This window comes from Pteropus medius, unplaced genomic scaffold (assembly GCF_902729225.1).
Source record: "Pteropus medius unplaced genomic scaffold, Ma_sr-lr_union100, whole genome shotgun sequence".
Taxonomy (NCBI): domain Eukaryota; kingdom Metazoa; phylum Chordata; class Mammalia; order Chiroptera; family Pteropodidae; genus Pteropus; species Pteropus medius.
Genome location: NW_024355327.1, coordinates 2,765,169 through 2,786,174, shown reverse-complemented (window position 1 = coordinate 2,786,174; position 21,006 = coordinate 2,765,169). Strand labels below are relative to the sequence as shown.

Here is a 21,006-nt window from a genome sequence, read left to right as displayed (position 1 = left end):
GGTGACCCAGTAATGTATTTTATTATAAAAGTTAAGTTTATTTCCAAGAAGAAATATACTGCCGTGAATGAAGGATCTGGAAAAGTTGGAGATATGTGTACTTCTGTTTCACTGTAGTCTTATTTTGCCAAGTTCATTTGATTCCATTTCTTGGAAGTTACTGGAAGGATTGATTATGTTAACCATAGTGAGACTTCCTACTTTGCTAAAATACCTTATATAAGGAAGTCTCATAATTTTTTTTCCCATTCAGTGAGAGGAGAGTTCTGAGGCTGTGTGCCCTGTGGCAGATCACTCCTTTCCTCCTCTCTGTGAGAAGATTCTGAGATTCTGTCTCTGAAATGTCTTCATCCATTTTTGCCCATGTCTCTCTGAAAATTTAAGATCTGACATGTGATCACCATTTAGAAATTACCTCATTTTCACCATATTCAAACTAACATTTCTTAATGTTATTGGCAGGCTGCTGTGTTTTCGGTAAATATACTAGCATGAGGTTATCTTTTTAGAAAATTGTCTCCTACTTCAAATTGATTAGTGGTTACCTAAGAAAAAACCAACCCAGCCACTTATGTGTTGTCAAGTTAGCTGAGGTGAAAATGAGATAAAATGATTTGGTTTGAAAAAAGGTATGGAAATGGGAATAATATTAGCTCTTACAGGTTTTAAAAGTTAAAAACTTATGAGGTCTCTTCCTTGTCCAGTTTACTGGGGATAAGTTTGCTTTGGTAAATTTTCTCAGATTTATTAATTTTTAAACAACTATACGATTATATGAATAAATTAGAAAAAGTAGCGAGCTGAGATATTTTGCAGTTTAATTAGTCTGATGGCACTTAATTTTGAGTGTTTCTATACTTAGGCAGCTAAAAATAATACAAAAAGTGTAGCTTGATTATATTTGGGTAATTTGAGACAAGTATGTCTTTTGTGAAAGTTTAAATAATTTTCTGTGGAAGAGTTGATTTTTAAAAATTGATACTTCGTTGTATTCTTAGGGCTCTGTGTTTTATTTAGATTACACTAAGTATAGGCACTTCTGGAGAAGGATTGTGTGTGTGCACATGTGTGTGTGTCCTTTTAAACTTTTGGAGAAATGTGTGCTAGAGACACAAGTGATAACTAATGAGTTTATTGGCTTTTACTATATCTAAAGCAGAACCTTGGCATTTAACAAAATAGATGCTACAAGTGGATAATGCTACTGTGTTTTTTTTTGTGGGAAATTTCAAACATTCAGAAGAGAGACTAAATAAACACCCATGTACCCACTGACAAACATCAATGACTATTCACTCCCCCCCTTTCTTCCCATAGTTTATTTTGAAGTAAATCACAGGTATTTCATTCACTTCAGACTGTCTCTAAAAGATAATGACTCTTAAAAAAATACAAACATATGTACTTAATAATTTTAATTATATATGCCATACTAGCATTATCACAGATTAGAGCTTCTTGAATGCTTGATTATTTCATAGCTTGGATCTCCAGCTTTGTAATAGAGGTCTTATATATTTCTCATAGGCAGGGTTCCCCTGTTTGTAGAAAGAAGTACATTATTAAGACAATGTTTCTGACAGGAATAATGACTTTTACTTTCAAATTAAGTTTTTAGTTTCAAAAGTTAACATTACATAAGATTCTTAATTTTAAAAATTCATTTTGTGTGAACATATGGAGAAACATTTTTCCAAAGGGCATCCTTCGTTTTCTCATGCAGATTTTAAATTGTGGATGCAGGTGGCCAATTAAAAAACAATTACTTGCTTTTGGAATTTAATAAAAATAAAAGGCTTGACTCGTTGAAATTGAACATTAATCATAAAGCCAAGGCAGAATCAGGTAAGCAATATTCTATGTCAGAATAGGATATCTCCATTATTTTCTAATGTAGTGTCTTTTTTATTAGTTTCAAATGTACAGTACATTGGTTAGACATTTATATAGTTTATAAATGATCCCACTGATTGCTCTTTCTCTCCTCTGGCCGTACACCTCACCATTACATTAGTGTTAACTGCATTCCCTATGCCGTGCTCCCCAAATCAGTGACTATCAACTACTAATTTGTACCTCTTTAACCCCTCCCCTCTGACCATCACCAGGTTGTCCTCTATATTTGTGAGTCTGTTTTTGATTAGTTTGTTCTTTTTGTTTCTTAGTAATGTCTTGATTCATTCCTTCACAGCCCTAGCCTCATCTTTTATAATATTTACTTTTTTGCCTGTCTAGTCTAAAATTGTAAGCTCCTTGAAGACAGTGTCTGTGACTCTTATTCTCCACTGTATCCTTAGTATCTAGAATAGTTTCTGGCATATAACATGCTCAATAAATATTTGTTGAATGATTGAACAAGTGAATGAATCAGTAGATGTGTTTAACACATCTAGCAATTACTTGGAAAACTTTTACAATAGAATAATTGGGAGGGAAATAGAATTCTTGTCTCGAAATTATCTGCAATGTTTTCTCCATTGCTTGCATCTATCGGGTATCACTTATATATGAGTTCACGTCAACAGCCTTTTGCAGCTCACTTTGGAAAAACTGGCTTCAAATAGCATCCAGATCAGAGAAAAAGCCTACAAACAGACCCCATGGCTAGAGTAAACCATGGGGGATTGCATCATCCTGTCTAGGGATAAAGCTCAACACTTACCTGCCCAAATGGAGAGAGACTGTGTTATGATTCATAGCACCTTTCTTTTGGTAGAAAATGCCAGTGAAATATATTCTCATTTGTACTTTTATGTCTGCAAGACATGTTTTAATGTAGCTGTTTTAATTTATTGAAATACCTGTAGTGTAGCTCTAGTGCAGATGAAAAATATCTCATTGGATTTTCAAAATTACAGCAGATTAGAAAACTACACTTTTAAAAGTGCTTTTTTAGTGGTCTCTATAGGATCCAGAAATGTAAGATTATGTGGCTATATATTAAGTCAACCCAGTGTCATTTTAACTAACTGGAAACAATTTTCCAAGGTCATTTATAATCTCACTTCCTAAATTGCATGAAAGAGCCCCATTGCTGTACTTGTCACCTTTTTAGCAAGGTAATGTAAACTAGGGTGGCAAGAGTCTACAGCATTGTGTATGCAGCAGTTTCCTTGTCTCACTGGTAGATCATAAAACCTTCCTCATTTGTCCCGTATACGGAAAGTGTCTACTTTGATAGATCCTGGAATTAGGAAGATAAAGACTCCATCCTTGTTCACAGTCAAGTGGCAAGAGAAAGAAAAGTGAATGGATTGAGGTGCAGCGTTTTACTGAACCTGTTGATACTGTGGGTCAGCCATACCCCTCATTTAGATAAACCTGCCTTCATATAGTATCCAGATTAAATTCTTTTAAAATAAAGATTAGTAACAAAGTAAAAAGAATGCCCCCTGTATGCTTTAGTGAGGATGAGTCAGGAGAACTGACATGTTTCCTGTGTTGCTAATAAAACAGGTTTGAAGTAGATTACGTCAGCATTTCCTGATAGGTGTTACAGCAGGGTAGGTTCCTCTCTGGAGCACCAAAAGGCATACATTTATCTTGAGATCAGAGGAGCTAATCTGGAGTGGGAGGACTGCTGCAGTTTTATGCCAGGATTTAAATGTTAGAAAGTAAAGAGATCTAATCATTAGAAAAAGTAAAACAGCGGAATTAGTTTACTGTACTAACCAATAAATGTATTATGCCTTCTTTAGCAAGTTGTTTATATTTCCTGGTTTAATTAAAAAAAATGCCTTCCTAGAGACGAGGAATGACCGATATAGACTGGCCATCTATGGGGGTAACTGGTTGTTACAACTTTAGATAATGTTAAATTAAGCTGTGAGGTATGACAGGATACAAAATGTTAAGAGCAAGTCTAACACCATGGTAAGTGTGAATGAAAGCCTGAGAGTTGTCAATCTGATGAGGTGTTAAGACACCTTTTCTGAAATTTGACCTAAGAGGTAAAAGAGTAAGCTTCACCATTTGAGTAACATTTACATTATAGAATTTAAAATAATCTGTTGTGTACTATAGTCTATCTTTGTTTTGAACATCTGTATCAACTGTGCTATTAAACATTCATTCCCCAAATTCTAAATACAGGGCTTATTTCTTTACTCCAGTCAATGTACTCATCAACATTCATAACTTTTCCTAGTGAGGTTCATAGCAGAGAGTCTGGGACCTTGGCCCCAGACTGTTAGGAATTGATGAGTCCTCCCCGTCTCCTGCAGGAGTGTTCTGGTATTCCCTTCTTGGACTGCTGGGGATCTTTTCTCTATAACTCTTGTCATTGTCATTTATATGGCTATATCCCACCCTAATCCCCTGCCCAGCTTCCTATCTCCTGTGAACACAAAACAGAGTTAAGAGGCTGAAAATAAGATGGAGTGTAATTTATCTTCTTTTTTTTGTTACTTAAAAGCCAGTTTGCTATTATGTGTGTATACCCTTGGGTGTGTCAAACCATGATTTAGAGCTTGGGTCTTCCTTCTAATTCCCTTTATCAAATTCCAAGCAATGCATTTTGCTGATTAAACTCAGAGTTCCTGCCAGGCAACAGCCCTGCTCTTGGTTTCTTTTATGTATTCTCAAAATACTTTAAACAGACATGCTATGCCAAGCGATTTCTAATCTAATGGGAATCAATTAAAAGGGGAAAACATGGAGGTGTATTCACTGCTTGTTCTCCGCTCTTTCATAATTTATAATTGTGTTCTACTCAACTACCTGAGCATTGGTTGGTGACTTCTGAGCCCAATGGAACAGCCGTTCATAGACATTTCCATCATAACAGCCAAGTGCTGAATTTAAACACTGATCGGTGAAGTCAAAAGCATCAGTTAACAAGATGGCATCTTTCCTGAGAGAAAAAAACAAGAGTTTGCGCGTATTTTAAATTGCTTTTATGAATCTGACTAATCTGGGATGGTGAATAACACCACCTAATTAGAGGTTGTGTCAATATTCACTTTTTGAACAACTCAGCTTTAATTTTTTTTTAAAGTTTTTATTTTTGATTAGTTATATATACACAGCATAAAGAGTCAAATAATTCCGTAACGTGTGTTATTTAAAGTCAGCACATCCTTGTCTTTCACCTCCATTTCCTAACTGCGCCCCCCCATCCCAGAGGCAGTTTGTATCAGTCTTTTAACTGATATTCTTGGTTTTTACCAGAATGTCTAAATAGCTTTTCTGTATTGCTACTTCTTGATCGTTCAGTTTTAGATATTATAGAAGTGGTATAAGGTGATTTTTATATAGGGCTGTTTATAATTCTTTGACCTTACTCTCCATTATAAAAGATGAGGATTTATTTTTAGCAGCCTTCTCTCCACCCCTACCTATCAACCCCCCACCCCAACCTATTCTTTCTTCCCTTCACCTTCCTACCTCCCCATATAGTTACAATTTCGGCCAGACTAATATCCAGTGCTTGCATTATCATGGCTGTACGTATCCTATGTAGTTTTATGACTTTCTGTATTCTGTTTACAGCCTAGCCAGGTCCCCACCACATCTCTCCTGTTACAATGACCTACTTCCAGGCTCACTGTTCTCTCTCCAACACTCCTGTCATTAATTCTTAGCGATTTCACTATCTATGGAGACCTTCCTCTAAAATTTAACTTTTCAGATCCTTGAATCTTCTCCTTTATTGACTTTGTTCTACTGCTTCCCTCTGTCACCTTCCACTAAGATCACGCACCAAGACTTGTCATCGATGTGCAACTTCTCCATCTCAGCCATGTTTCATTCCCCATCTCCTATCTTTCTAGCTTATTCCCTCTAGTATTCTGACTTCTATAATTCTTTTTCCCTTTCATGCTACAAAATGTTTTTTAACCTAATGAAATATTTTTTAAAAAATGTTCACATGCTTCCCTTTTTAGCAAAGGCTATAAAACATATACAACTGTTTGTTTACATTCTTACCTAATCCATGTTTCACAAAGCATTTGAGGTGACTGGGATACTTTCCTTGTTTTAATCCTGGTTGGATAACTCTTTATCATAGTTATAAGGAGATTTTTATATAGGGCTGTTTATAATTCTTTGACCTTCCTGCCACCTATATAATGTCCCTCATCCCCATTGTGGTCTCACGTCCCACCTTATCCAGCTGAAATTTTATGGTCCATTATATTCACTTCCTTGGAAATATAGTCAACAATTTTTCTTGCTTTGTCATACTTATTTAGCAAAACCCCATTCCTTGTTATCTTTGATTTTTCACTGACTTTGTACCCTCACCTTTGTAGCTATATATGGCTGGAAAAACCAATACTGACTGGGATATTAAGGGCTCAAGTGGGCCCTTATTGTTGCCCAGCAATCATATTACATTGCTTGAGTTCATTTACTCTTTTATTCTTAGATGATCATTTCACACCTTCCCTTCAATTCTCAAATCTATACTCCTCACCTCCCCATTACTCTTACCTAGATAACTTTGCTTCCTGTTTCACTGATAAAATAGAAGTGGTAAGAACATTTCCACAAGTTCCCACCCATGCATTTATACATACAGTGCTTTTTCTCTTAATACAGGTAAACTCTTCAGGCTCCCAGCTGAAGCCAATTCTTCCTTGTCCACTATATGCCTTCCCCTCTTGCCTACTAGAGAACAATGTTCCAGAAATTCTCCTGCCTTTCTCTTACAATGTCAAAATTCTCCTCTCTACTGGATCATTTCCATCGGTCCACAAACATGCTATTGTTTCTCTCATCTTAAAAAACAAGCTTTCGACTCTCCCTCTCCATCTTCGACTCCGTATCTTGGCTCCCCTTTATGACAAAACCTCTTGAAAGTGTTATGCTTGTTTATGCTGCTATTTCTAGTTCTTTTTGGACTGTTCTTCTGAACTAGATCTGTTCAGGTTTTCAGTCCCACTACTCCACCGAAAGGTCATGGTCAGGGTCACCTCATCACCATCTTTGGAGGGTCTGAAGACTCAGTACTTGGGCTTCTTCCCTTCATATACTCCCTGTGGTATCATTCTTCTCATGGCTTTAAATACCAACCATATGCCAGTGACTTTCAAATTTATCTCTCCAGTCTCACGTGCTTACTAATATCTTAGTTGATTTCTAACATGCTCTTCAAACAATGTGTTCAAAACCAATGATCTTCTAGAAAAGACCGCCTGTTCATCCTGCTGAAAACTTGCCCTCCTGTAGTCTTCCCCATTTATAGAAAACGACAACTCTGTGCTAGCGAAAACCCTGAACTCATCTGTCTCTTACACCCTATACCTAATCTGTCAGCAGATCCTGTTTTATCCTCATTTTCAAAATGCCTCCAAACTTTTACCACTTCCTACCACCTCCAACTCTCATCACCCTTGTCCAATCCACCATCATCTCTCACCTGGATTATTGCAGCAGCCTCCTAACTGGTCTCCTTGCTTTTCACTCTTGTCCCCTTTCCCAGTCAATTCTTAATATGGCAGCTGGAGTGATCCTTTAGAAATATACATTAGTTTACTTCAGATTGTGTCTGTCCTATGCTCAAATCCCTCCCATTCTCATACATAGTAAAAACCAAAGTCTTAAGTCCTTGCAATGATTTATACCCCCTCCCTTGACCCCCTCAATTTTCTGAATTCTGCTCTCATTCTCCACCTCAGTCATGCCACTCCAGCCTCTGTGACCTCTTCTCTATTCTCTGGATAAACAGGCCAAGCACACTCTGGCCTGGCCACTTATTCTTTGTCTTCAGTGCTCTTTTCCCAGCCAATCACATGGCTCCCCTCACCTGCCCTGCTTTGGATCCTTCTTCAAATGTCACCCTCCATGAGAGGCCTCCTTTGACTTATTTAAAATTACACCGCACCCCGCCCCCCCGCCCCCCGCAACTCACCCCAGCATTCTTGATCCTCTTTCTCTGCTATCTTTTATGGTATTTATCACCATTTTACACACTGTATATTTGACTTTTCTGTCTGTGCTCGTCTCCTCTCATCTAGGCTATAAGCATTGTGGCCTTTTCAATCTGAAACTCGTATCCCTCCCTCATTTGAATAGGGTTTTCTTGAATTATTTCATTAATGATCTGCTTTCTGTTTTTTCTGTCTTTCTACACCTGTTTTTTCAGTGATGGACAGTTAGGATCGGTCCTCTTACTATTTTAATCTTTTCTCTCCTATTTTTGTCTTTTTGCTTTCTTTCTGTGAGATTTTTATAACTTTATCTTCAAATCCTTTAATTGAGTTTTTCATTTCCACTTATTTTTTAAATTTCATAGAGCATTTATTTTTGTTCTCTGAATATTACTTTTTTAAGAAATTGCATTCTTGTTTTATGGTTACAATATCTCCTTTTAACTCTTCGAAGATATTACTGATCTTTTAAAAAAGGTTTTCTCTCTGAAAATTCTCTTGTGATTTTCAAGTTGCCTCACTCTTGCTTGTTTTGGTCACTGTCTTTCATGTTAGGGGCTTTCCTCTGGTATCTGGTGATCCCTGAGTGTCTGATCATAGCTAAGAGAGGGCCGTTAACTAGCTGATGAGAAATCTGAGCGTGCTTGTCAATGTGGGGTTGATTATGGGGTGAATTGGGTGGGCCATTGGGGAACCCTGGCATCATTGTTTTTAGCTCTCTCTCCTTTGGGCTGGTCAGATTCTCCAGCCCAGAAGGATCCAGAATGATCATGTTATCTATCATCTTTTTGCAGGGTACTAGCCTGGCTTCCAGTTTTCTGGGAACCAATGGGAAAAAAGGGCTGGGGGAGGTGGTCATCAGTATTTGGTCTATAAACATTTACTGCAGCCCCTGTTTTCTGTAGGACAGCCTCATCCTCAACCGTGCCTGATTTCCCCTGGTTCACAGACCCTCTGTTTACCTTTCTGCCGGGGTGGGTTCAAGGAAAGTCATAAAACTACTCAGGGAGCAGGGGATCTGGGGATCCAGTGCTTTCTAATACAGACTTTCAATCCTTCCTGTTAGTCTTTTACCCCCATTGCCAGAAGCACACAGTCCTGCTAGTTCTTGGGGTTATTTGGTGTAACTTGGTTGCTTTTCTCACTTCTGGTTTATGATTCACTTTTCTCAGGTCTGCTAAGTCGCTGTTTGTCTTTCTACTTCCAGTTTTTATGTTTCTTATGTTCTCTTTCTGTTTGTGGGTTTATGACTTGTTAAAAAAAGTTTAACCCATTTGCTGATGGTTTTGTGGGGTTTCAGGAGGGAACAAAGTAAATGTAATATGTTCAATCTGCCATCTTTATCTGGAAGTCCTTCAACTGAGATTTTTGACTACTTTAAACAACTAAAAACTCTTTGGGTCAGTTAATTACCATTACGCAGAGAGCTGTTTCTTAGTGTCACTTAAAATAGTATACCATCCTTCCATCGTCATGTCAGAAATCTGAGGGCAATACTGAACAATCAAGGCAGGGAATTGTGACACAGGGCTGTTAAAAGCATGGAGTCTGTTGCATACCTAATTACCCTGCAGTAGTAGGAAAGTTACTTAGGAACCATAACATGAGTAAATCAATTTGTGCATTTGATGCCTGCATAAATTGTCTATGTGTGTCAGTGCTTTCTTGTCTTGAGTTGTAAGTTTCTAGAGCCCAGACAAGCACTTAGAAATGCTGCTGCAGATAGAAATCATGCTTCTGAGATGTTAAGGTGATCTTTCCTTTCATGTTTCACGTTTCATCACTGCCAATCAGGGATAGAACATTATTGTCTTCATGTGCTTTAAAAACCAAGGTTTTCAAAAATTAGATACACTTGGGCTTGAATTGTGCAATATTCAAATATGCTACTAATGGTTTCTTACCACTGGATTCTTGAAGTATGTTAGAGAAGGTTTAATACCTGGGGCATAATTTTATCAAATATATTTTTGATGATTTAATTGAACAAACATTTACTGACCACCAACTATCTGTGTGGTGCTTATGTGGAGTCATAAATGGTAAGTAACATGTTGCATATTGTTAGAAATAAAATACTTTGGTCTAGTTTTTTAATCTCCATCATGAATATATTATTCTTTAAATTTTAATTTTTAAAAAAATTATCTGATTCTTGTTGACAATATGAACTCTTGGAGGTTCTAGGGAGAAAAGTCACACATCGTGTGTGTCACCCTCCCTCCCAATACAGTAGGCATCATATTTTCTCAAAAAAGCTTGTGTTCTCAAGTTAGCCCATTTTTCATGTTACGAACGATGGTAACTAAATTGTATTTTAATTTCTGTTCCTTCTAGTACCCTGGTTAGGTTGGGGCTTTGATTTTGATACATTTTTAAAGCAATCATTTAGATTATATGAAAGCGTCACATTAATATGTCATGATCTCAAATTGTACTGCATTAATGCTTTATTTAAAAAGTATTTGTATTGTTTTACAAGTCAGTATATGAATTACTGGGTTTTAAAAACATTTTCATCTTGAAGTTGAGGGAGGATTAAAGTAAGTTTAGTCAACTTAGAGTTTGTTTAAGTACATTGGACAAAGACAAGGATATATTTGAAATAAACAAACAGTAGCCCAACCTTCACCTTAACATACAGCTTAAGAGTGCAAGCTCTGGGCCCCAGATTGGATTTGGCTCCTCCTCTGGCTACTTGTGTGACCTTGGGCAAGTTACTTCACTCCCCTAAGGCTGATTTCCTCCCCAGCAAAAAGGGGAGATTAATAGTATCCACTTCAAAAGGCTCTAAGGATTAAATGAGATGTATGTAAAAGCTTTTGGCACAGTGCCTGGCACACATAAGTGGTCCTTAAATATTAGCCATGATTAAGACTCATTATTATTAATACATATTCATAAGTAGGCTTTATTCAATTCCTTAGATACGATTCCTATATCCTTGACAATGTCGAAGAGTTCAACTGAGGTAGCTAGATAATTTATTTGTAAGCATTTTTATCTCTAATAGTTTTCCATTATTTTCATTAATTCATAATGCTTTATGTTGGTGTAATAATGCTAGTGTGTAAACCTCTCCAGGGCTGTTGCTACTTCTGCCAGACCCCATTTAGCAAGGTTTGGGAGCTGAAAGTTTTGGAGTTTGAAGTGAACAAAAGGTATGGGGTTATTTTCTGAAGACTGCCACTGTTTGGGGGCCAGCCACTCACCGGATGAGGGGAAGCAGGTCCAGGAAGGCTGTTCTCACCATATCTACTTGGGCCCCAGAAAGGAAGCCATCGTGGAGAAAGTCGCCCGCGTTAGACAGGATGCCATGCAAAGCGTAGAGATCACAGAGGCGCTTGAGTGCCTGTTGAACTGCTGGCTCATCTTCTAGTTTCTCCAGAGCTTCTGTAAAACTCTTCACAGAGACATAGTAGCTGTGTGCCTGTAAAGACACAAAGATGCATTAGCCTCTGATTTCTGATTCCGTAAGTTATCCTGGAACTTGGCAAGACCGTTGGAAGAAGCTTCCTGCGGCCATGGGTTTCCCAGCAGCCTGACAAGCAACTGCCTTTTCTCTTGGCAGTTTGACTGAGCCTTTTCGATGGTGTGTGCTGGGGGCTGGTAGGTTTTGGAACTTGGCCTTTAGTTTCCTCATTTTGTTTGGGGCAATTTCAAGTATGTTTGAAAATAGAAAGAATACAGAAATATTGGAGGCTGGCTTGGGGATTGTGGAAGATGGCACCTCTTTTCTCAAGAAAATGGCTATTTATTGTCTACCATGTTCAAGGCAATGGTGTGTGTGTGTGTGTGTGTGTGTGTGTGTGTGCACATGCATGTGTGCCTTGGGGTGAGAAAATAGGGGTTCAAGATGTACATGAAGTGTATTCCAACTAGACAGTAAACTTCTTGGGGTAAGCAGCGCTGTTATTTAGCCCATATGCAATAGTCTGGCTTTGTTAGTGGTCAAAATAACCTGTTGGTAAGCAAGGGACCACTGACTTCAGTCAAGTGAGAGCCCCCTGCCAGCCAGGCTCCTTCCCTTGGACCCCCTCCTCCACATAGCCCAGCAACTAAAGCATTAATGCCTTACCCAGCAGGAGGATTTCAGGACCCTGCTTCCCTTAAGCCTGAAGTCCTTTCTCATTGGTTGGTGTCCTACTGGTTAAGTTTTTTTTTTTTTTTTAATATTTCCCTCTCCCCAAGACAAATACACATATTATTTTTATTTGGTAGGATATATGAGTTCCATGAGGGAGAGAGAGGAAAGGAGAGCATATAAAATAGGTCACAAATGTTTATGTGCATACACGTGCCAGGATAGGGAATCTATGCATTATAACAACAAGCTCCTCAGTAATGCCCACTCTGCTGGTAGTGACTTTAAGTAGTAAGGCTTGGAGTGTCTTGAAGGTTCAAAGGCAGCTACCCAGGGGGACAAGGAATGGAGGGAAGGTCATTCCAGGCAGGGGGGACTTCATATGCAAAGGGCCATCCTTTCAGGAAGCCATAAGTGATTTAATGAGGCTGAAGCACTGGGGTATAATGTGGTGATGGACACCCAGGGAAGAAAGGACTGTGAATGACAGGTTGGGATTTGATTCTGTGGGGGTCAGGGAGTCATCAAAGCCTTCAACAGGCCAGTGACCTGATCAGGCTTCTCACTTGGAAAGAATCTGCCTTTCCAAGAGAGGCCTCACGGGAGTGCTAACAACATCACTTTGCCGCCTGGACCTGGCGTGCTCACAGCCATGCTGGGTTTGCGATATTTGGATGCGGAAGAGGAGCAGATGTGCTCTGCCGCCCCTGCTGGGTCAAACAGCCCTTGGTGCTCAAACTGAACCCGGTTTGGCAAAACCGGAGACTCATTTTTTTCACCTAGTCTTTCCTTCCCTGTTCTACCCTGAGTTCCGCATCCTTAAATTCTCGACGCCTGGGGTTGAGAAACAAATAGCTAGCTGCCTGAGGGTCTGGCCTCTTCCTTGGAAAGCAGGATGAAGACCAGAGAGAGAAGGTGCCCTCTACATTTGGTGAAAGGCTGAGCTAAACCTTGGCACCATACTCTGAACACAATGAACTTTATTTACTTTTGTGCATGTTGATTTAAATCTTGACTCCTGCCTAATTTGGGGGGTGGGGTGGGATGTATAGTATTTATATGCTAGGTGCCTCTCTAAATTTTGCATGTATTAACTCATTTAATCTTCATAATAATCTTACGAGATAGGTATTATTATTAGTTTCATTATGCAGATGAGGAGCCTGAGGTGGAGTGGTTAATTTCCTCTCCAAGGTCACGTGGCTGGTAATGGTAGCAAAGAGATCCAAACCAGGGCAGTTACCTCCTAGTTAAGAGTCTGTACTTTTTTAAAAGTTTATTTCCCAATTACAGTTGACATACAGTATTGTGTTAGTTTCAGGTGTACAACATAGTGATTAGGCATTTATATATGTTATAAAGTGGTCACCCTGATAAGTCAAGTACCCATCTGATGCCATACATAGTTATTATAACATTATTGACTGTACTCTCTATGCTGTACTTTACATCTCCATTTAGAGTTGCACTCTTGACTGCTTCCCTGCATTGTCAAAGACACCAGAGACTGAGGCTGGATTATAATGTATGACAGCATTTGCTCCAGTGCTCCTAGGGACTGACTTCTCTCCTAGGCAGGTGCTGAGATTATAGGACCAGAGCCCATCAGGGCCTCATGGGCTCTTCCATACCTCTTTGTTTTACTGGTAGGAACGTGAAAGCCCAGAGAGGGAAGAACATTCTGAGGCCGCGTGGCAGGTCATGCACAGAGCTGGGACTAGAACTTAGGCCAGGGCTCCCTCTTCTCTGTCCACCCTCCTGCTGGTGTTCCCTGCCCCTCATGTGTTGCTGTCACTCTCCACTGCACAGTTATGGTCTCCAGATGGAACCCCGTTTAGTGCTTGAAGTTTCTGTGGAGTAGACGCCTCCCAAAGCACAAAGCCCAGAAAGTGCAGATTTCCCTGCCCATCACGACTTTGGAGACTGGGCTTGGGTGCCACCTTCCTAGGAAGCCAGGGACTGCTCCCCCAGGCTGGCTGAGCTTTGGCATCCCCCAGAACTTGGGGTTCACCTTCCTCATAATGCACAGTGGCTCCCTGATGGCATGACTTTCCTTTCCCTGACATCTTAACTATTTCCTACCTCTGGGACTCCTTTGAGTTCTGTGTTCTCATCCTTAAAGCAGAGATTATGCTCTTCCTCCCAGGGTGTTGTTATGTGTTAAATGAGGTAACCTTGGCAAGCAGTGTCTGGTCCATTTGACAGCAGGGCTTAGGATTGGAAAATGGATGCATAATGGGCAGCTATGGTTCCTTTTTTGGTAGTCTAGTGAGAGCACAGACTTGGCTCACCTTCCTCGGTGTTGCTAGGACATTTAGCACAGCAGGGAGTGCCCCTGTGGTGGACTGAGCACAACTGAGGGTGGCGAAGTCAAACTTGCACCAGCCAGTGTGATGGAAGTGTCAGGTCACCAGGTGGCGCTCATGTCCAGCCTGCCGCACCAGCCCTGCCTCAGGATGGCCATTGCAAACTCCTTCAGGGCTCTCCTATTCTGAGGCTGCCATTTTCTGGGCCTGATGCCTGATAATTGAAGTGATCACCTTGGTTTTCCAGCTGTAGGTAGGGCTAGAGTTCCAGCTACCTAAGCCGGAGCTCGGGTGTCATTCTTACTTTCCTGTACCCGCTTAATACCTCTGCATCTATCCACTTCTTTTCACGTGCTCTGCCAACTTCATGGTCAGGACTACCCTCAGCTCTCGCCCAGACTGCTGCCTGCTCCTAACTGGCCTCTAGTCTTCAATCTATTCCTCCCCCTGCAGCTTGAATGATTCTTCTAGAACGAAAATTATCACTTCACTCCCTCCGATAAAAACTGCAAAATCTTACCGTTGCAATGAAAACAAAACCCAAACTTCTCGCAGTGGCGCAGAAGGTCCCGGATCTTGCTTTTCCCCTCCCCTTCCTTTCTTCCTCTCCCTGCGTCTTTTTCCTTCAGATTCTCCTTGGGAAGATTCACATTTCCTCCCAAGTACGATGCCTTTTCTTACCTCTTCCTTTTGCACCTGCTATTCCCAGGCCCAGAAACCTTCCTCTCCAAAGTCACAGCCTCTACCCTTTGCCTGGCTAATTTCAGCTCATCTTTGAAGTGTTGGCCTATATGCCACTTCTGGGATGCCTTTCTGACTCCTCAGCGTGGGCAGACGGGCGCCTGCTCTGGATCCTGCGTCAGCCTATACTTCCCCACCACAGTGTTTCCTAGATCGCAGCTGCGATTCGGCACTGTTGAGCCCCCAGTCCCCAGCCAGATGCCTAGTGTTGAGTGGGTGCTCAAATATTTGCCGCCTGACTGTGAATTATGCACAAACACAAAACATAGTGGAAATTGAATCAGACATCTAAGAGTTGCCTGTGGGGCTAAGGGGGAGACTTGACCTGCTTTTCTATCTGGGAGGAAATATTTGAACAACCTGAAGCAAATCCAATAACACTGCCTCATTACGTTTTTCCCTTAGAGCTGCCAGTAAGACTGCTTTAGAGTTAAATCCTTTAATTAAAATACCCTGGACTAAAGCCTTGGAAGTGAAATGAGGGCAGCCACTGAGCAGAGCTAGGGAATAATGGCAGAGCTCAGATTTTCCCAGCAGGCTAGCCTGCTGGGGAAACAAAATGGTCTCTTTCAGCTTCAGCTGATAGGCAGCTCACCTTAGCAGCCTGGAGGTGTATGACAGTGGTCTGGTTCCATGCCTCGTGCTTGTCAGCCCCAGATTGCAGCAGAGTCTGTAAATGATGCACTGAGTCCTTTATGAGTCTGAAGGCCAAAGAAAAAAAGGAAAGACTGATGATGTTTAGTCTCACGCTGCCTGGGGTCCCTCAGAAGTAGAAATAATTCCCATTTATTAACCACTTCTATGCTACAAAGCTAAATGCTTGATAAACATTATCTCTTTGAGCCTTTTAAGGGCAAGCATTCCCAATTTACAGTGGGGAAAACCGAGTTCCAAGAGAGGTTAACTGGTCCAGGTCACACAGCTAGTAATAAGTGGAGTTATTCTTAACTTTTGAGCTGTAAAGCCCAGGGCCCTGGGCCAGGCACTGCCACCTCTTTCTAATGCAGACTCCATCCAGTGTTTTCAGGCCATTCTGTTAACAGACTTCCCGTGGCCAAGCAAGGAGAATGGTTTTTCTCTAAACGCTGTTGAGGCCTCTCAGTTAAGTAGCCTGCTCCAAGTTCTACCTAAGGGATCTAAAAACCAACTCTTGTCCTCCAAACCACTAAATTGGTCATTTGGCATTTACTTAACCTTTGTTCTTTTATTTTCTATTCCCTGCCCATCAACTCATGACCCTTGGAATTTGTAGGCAAAGCAAACTGTTTATTAAGCAATATTTATTTAGCTTTTTCAGGGAATGGGTAAGCAGATGTCACATTGAGTTCCAAGCAAAAAGCAATATAATGGCATTTAAATTACCCTGAGCACCCTTAATTTTACCCTTCCCACCTACCCCAGCAAAAATGTTAGCTCTGTGTTAACATTTAGGCTTTTTATCAGATTGGTTTATCGATAGATCTTTAATGCTGAAAACAGTGTCTGGTGTATTGTAGGCATATAATAAATACTCATGGAATAAATAATGTCCCAAGTTGCTTGAAATAACTATTAACCACCCCTGGGACCATGGGTTGGGATATAATACCTCTTATTATCTACTGAAAACATTTTTTTCCAGGTTGTTTTAACTGGGGAGGGGCTCAGAAGGTTTCCTTGTAAGATAATTAAATCTCTCCATCTTTTCATGATGGAATCTGTGTTTAGTCAGGACCTCTCTTTATTCCCAGGCTCTGGTATATTTGGACATTTCTGATACAAAGTAGGTGCCTGACAATATTTGTTGAACGACAGGATGGATGAGTCTTTGGTCTTATCTTTGTTCCCTGGAGCCTACTAGACCCTGGAAATAAACTAATTCATTCCTCGATATAGTCATTTTTTTTGAAAATTATTTTTATATTGTGAGATATTTCAAACATATGAGTATTGCTTTATTTATTGGTATTTACATACTGATACCTTCATGATATTTACATATGGGTATATTCTTTGTATTGCAGATCAACAAAAACCTAAAGGTTTTAAAAATTCATTCATTGGCCAAAGAGGTGATGTCCTTCTACTGGCTTGACTAGGATAGGGAAGTGATGGAGGTTCATGCCTGATTGACGTGATATCCCCTTCTCTCTGCCCATGGTGGCAGGAGCTGAGAAGACTTAGGAAGCTGGTGGAGATGGTGGTTTTGGGAAGAGTATCCAGGAATGCCGACCCACTCCCAAAGGTCCTAGTTTGAGAAGAAGACTTCCTCCGGGTGGGTTGGCTGATTTCTCAAATCTGACTCACCTGACTGCCACATGTGCCCAGGCCATGGTGTAGAGCTCTGGGTGAAGGAAGTCAGCTGCCCTCTGGGCTGGGCATCTATCCAGGCCAGGTGTGATCAGGTATGCAACAGACTTTGGGAGAGACCTCTGTGATGTGGAGACTGGGGATGCCTGAGCCTGCATATAGCTCTTCACCAAAAACCTGGTGGTGGGAGAGGAGGCAGGTGAGAGGCTGAGGAGCATTGTGGGACAGCCCAGCACTCCTCTCTCCCAGAGACATGCACACTTATGTCCCTGGTGGGAGAACCAGGGCCACAGAGATTCTTGACCACTTCCTCCAGATGGTCACTCCTCACTCCAAAGCATCCCACCCACCCGGACTGCCTGCTGTGAGGCTCTCAGGGAAGTGTGCCCTGAGGCTGTAGTTTCCTTCACAGTGAAACAGGGCTGGAGCTGCAGAACTGGGCAGACGTGCTCAGAACTTGAACATAAACCGCTTTGATATCTGAGCGAACAGAATCCTTTCTGTTGGTTAGGATATTGCGGTTTGGGGATTTATGATGAATTGTACAGTGACTGGAAATTAATTTTTCTTAGCTGAATAAAGAATGATGTAAGAATGCTAACATGACTGAGTGGATTACAGATGACTCTCAGCTTCTTATAATCCAGCGGTTATAGGCTCTGGGTTCAGACAACCTTAGATTCCCATGCAGCTCCAAGGTGCTGCTGTAGAAGTTACTTTAACTCCCTCAGCCTCAGTTTGCCTGTCTCTAGATGGGGATGATAATACTTGTCTGATAGGAGGCTTCTGAAAACAGAATGAGATAATATATTATATTCGTAAAGTGCTTGGCACAGTGTGGGGCACAGAAAGTCTAATACACGATACTGTATTCCTTTTGTAATTTGAAAAAGAACAATGTTATATATTTTAAAAATTCCAAGAAATGTTATACAGCGTATTTGCCAGTAAACCTTTCCTTCCTGGAGGGAGAGGTATTTGCCCCACTTAGTCACCTGAGACTAGATGAAAATGAAACACTGTCCTGTTTGGAGAGCAGTAATCACGAATCTGAAAGTGTGTGTGTGTGTGTGTGTGTGTGTGTGTCCAGGAGCTCCTTGAGGGCAGGTAGGATACCTGCCTCACTCCATATCCCCAGGCTTAGTGCAGGGCCTGGGGCCAATCTGAAGGGCAGGAAGGAAGGAATGGCTGAGCCAGCCTTCTCCCAACAGGAGTGTTCTTTTCCTCTCTCTATGTCTACCCCATCTCAGGTTTCTGACAAGGACTTTCATTTTCATCTAGTCAGGGTGGTGCTACTCTAGATGCAGTGGTCAGGGAGGGCATCTGAAGGAGGTGTCATTTTAGCCAAGACTTGAAGGATGAGAAGGAGCCATCTGCACAACAGTAAACAAGGAGCAGAGAGTTTTAGGAGGACGAAAGGGAGTGTGAAGCTCCATAGTAGGGAAGAAGAAATGTGTGGCTGGCAGAGTGAGCAGAGAGGCAAGAAGCTGTGAGAGCAGGACGGAGAGGAAGTCAGGGGCCCCATCACAGGGACCTTGGAGACCAGTGCGGAGTGTGTCATTTTCCTATGAGCAGTGGGAAGCCACTGAAGAATTTTAAGCAAAGCAAATAAGTGATCTCTAGGCTTTGAAAAGATCCCTCTGGCCGCCTGTGGAGAATGGACTGAAGCAGGTAGAGTGGGAGACCAGGACTGACGCTGTTGTCCAGGTACCAGGGGACAGTAGCCTGGCTGGGAGCTGCAGTGAGTCTGGGGAGAAGTGTATAAACTGGAGACATATTGTAGGAATTGGACAGTCTCCAAATGGCACTCCCCAAAGTCTGCTCCCTCTGTGGACATCAGATGGATGCTTCAACCCAAGCAGAAGCGCCCCCCAGGGCCAAGTAGAGAAGGCCTCACTCTTACCTGGCCATCTGCAGGTAGAGCACTGTGTTCTCACCCTCATAGGTGCAGGAGGCTGTCACTCTGGTGACCAATGATGGTAGGCCACTCAGACTTGAGTAGCCGTGTCCACCGCAGGCCCTGCGACACAGCTCGGTCCCCTGGATACAGAAGTCTGATACCATGGCCTTTATTCCTGAGCTCAGGGCATGAAGCTGCAAGAACCAGAAGGGGGCCAGGAGGTGTAAGGGGGCCCTCCAGTGACAACCGTGCTTACCACTCATTGAGCGCCTACTCTATACTGAGCTTAACTCTGTGAGGTAAGAATTGTTTCCTCTGCTCACAACTTCATGAATGAGAAGGCTGAGACCCAGAGGGGTTATCTGACTCACCCAGGGTCACACGGTGGGGCACTGTAGCTGTAAGGACAATAAGAACAAAGGAAAACCCTCCAGGCCAGTGTCTCCAGGATCTCAGGAACAGGGTGCTTTCTGGTGGGTTCACCATCATCTAAGAGTTATGGACTTTGCTAGCAAGCAGAGGTTTTAGAGAGTTGGCCTGTGAAATCCACCATTAACGCACTGTCCTGGGTTGTATGCGGGGCTGCCAGGCAGCAGATCTGGCTTGAGTTTTTGGTTCTTGAAAGCTCCTTGTCATCTTCAGACTTTCAAGTCCTTGGGAGAAAGGCCGTGTCCCTTAACCAATCTGTGCTTCACTTTCTTTATGTGTAAACTAGGGATATGAAGGGTGCCTTCTGTGCAGTTCAGAGGTTAATGAAACAATGCTTATAAAGCACAGGGCCTAGACAGACTGAACCTTACATGCAGACTTACATGCAAGTCCATAGTCCTATAGCTCAACCCCTTAGGGAGAGATGTGTTTTAGAATCAGAATATTTTTTGAATTTTAGAATGGTAAAGCAGGATATTTAAGGTAGATTATGTATAAGACCTCTAGAGGAGTCTGGGGCAGCCTTAGGGATTAAACACATAAATATTTATGCTGCAAAATGTATTCGCACTCAGTGGGATAAATCAGGTCAGTTCAGGTCAGCTGTGCCACCAAATGAATTCTAAACAACTTTTGGTTTTCAGAGCTTTTTGGGTTTCAAATGTGCACCTGTGTTCTATATACTATGTGTGATTACTTCCTTTAATATTTTGGCACTTTCTGGGGGCCATACGGGGTGCATTTCTATGCCAGGGTACAGATCACCCTGGGTACCCTGGGATGTTGGGAGGCTGGGGAAGGGGCCCATGGGAGCGGGACTGGGCAGGACAATTTCAGCCACCCTCCCAGCTCCTGCCCACTAGCAGACAGCAAGTACCTCAGGCAGGAGGCTGAAATCTCTGTCCAGAATGGCACTGTAGGAGTCATGGAAGAATTCCAAGATGCTGTTTGCCAGGAAATGAAATGCATAGGCTGTAGCCAGCTGAGGAAAGAGTTTCTGCTGCTGAGTCTGGTGGTCCAGGATTTTTGCTTCCAGGTCACTGAGGGGAACAAAAATGGGAGATTTAGAAGAGGTTGCTACGTGCCATATCCACCTTCTTATTTCCCCAATTCCATAAAACTTTAAAAACTGACAGATTTTATACCTCATTACAAAACTTGACCCGAACTGACATGAGACTATAATCTTTAAAAATCCCACCTAACACGAATATCCACTCATTTCACTGCAGAAGTATTGACGTTTGCTTATGGGTTCGGCCCTTGTGAGTAAGGTGACAAAATTGCAGCATTTGCACTGTATCATCCTGCTAAAATCTGGAGATTTTTGAATTCTAACACATCAGGTCTCAAGGATTTTGGGTGAGAGGTTGTGGCCCTGTA

The 21,006-nt window shown here is 41.7% G+C and overlaps 1 protein-coding gene across 4 annotated transcripts in view; it reads right to left on the bottom strand.

The window, feature by feature from the left end:
* Positions 1-1,400: 1,400 nt before the first annotated feature.
* The window catches only part of ACOX2 (acyl-CoA oxidase 2), a 35,637-nt gene continuing 16,031 nt past the window's right edge, over positions 1,401-21,006 (bottom strand). For 3 of the 4 annotated variants that reach the window (XM_039858632.1, XM_039858631.1, XM_039858633.1), the window contains exons 9-15: positions 20,501-20,663; positions 19,198-19,388; positions 17,292-17,471; positions 15,601-15,706; positions 11,087-11,304; positions 4,720-4,852; positions 1,476-1,538 (exon numbers count right to left, since the gene is read on the bottom strand). In XM_039858632.1, the coding sequence (XP_039714566.1) occupies positions 1,476-1,538; positions 4,720-4,852; positions 11,087-11,304; positions 15,601-15,706; positions 17,292-17,471; positions 19,198-19,388; positions 20,501-20,663 (1,054 nt within the window). Of the gene's footprint in view, positions 1,539-4,719; positions 4,853-11,086; positions 11,305-15,600; positions 15,707-17,291; positions 17,472-19,197; positions 19,389-20,500; positions 20,664-21,006 lie in introns of all 4 variants that reach the window. The other variant, XM_039858630.1, reaches the window with a different exon arrangement.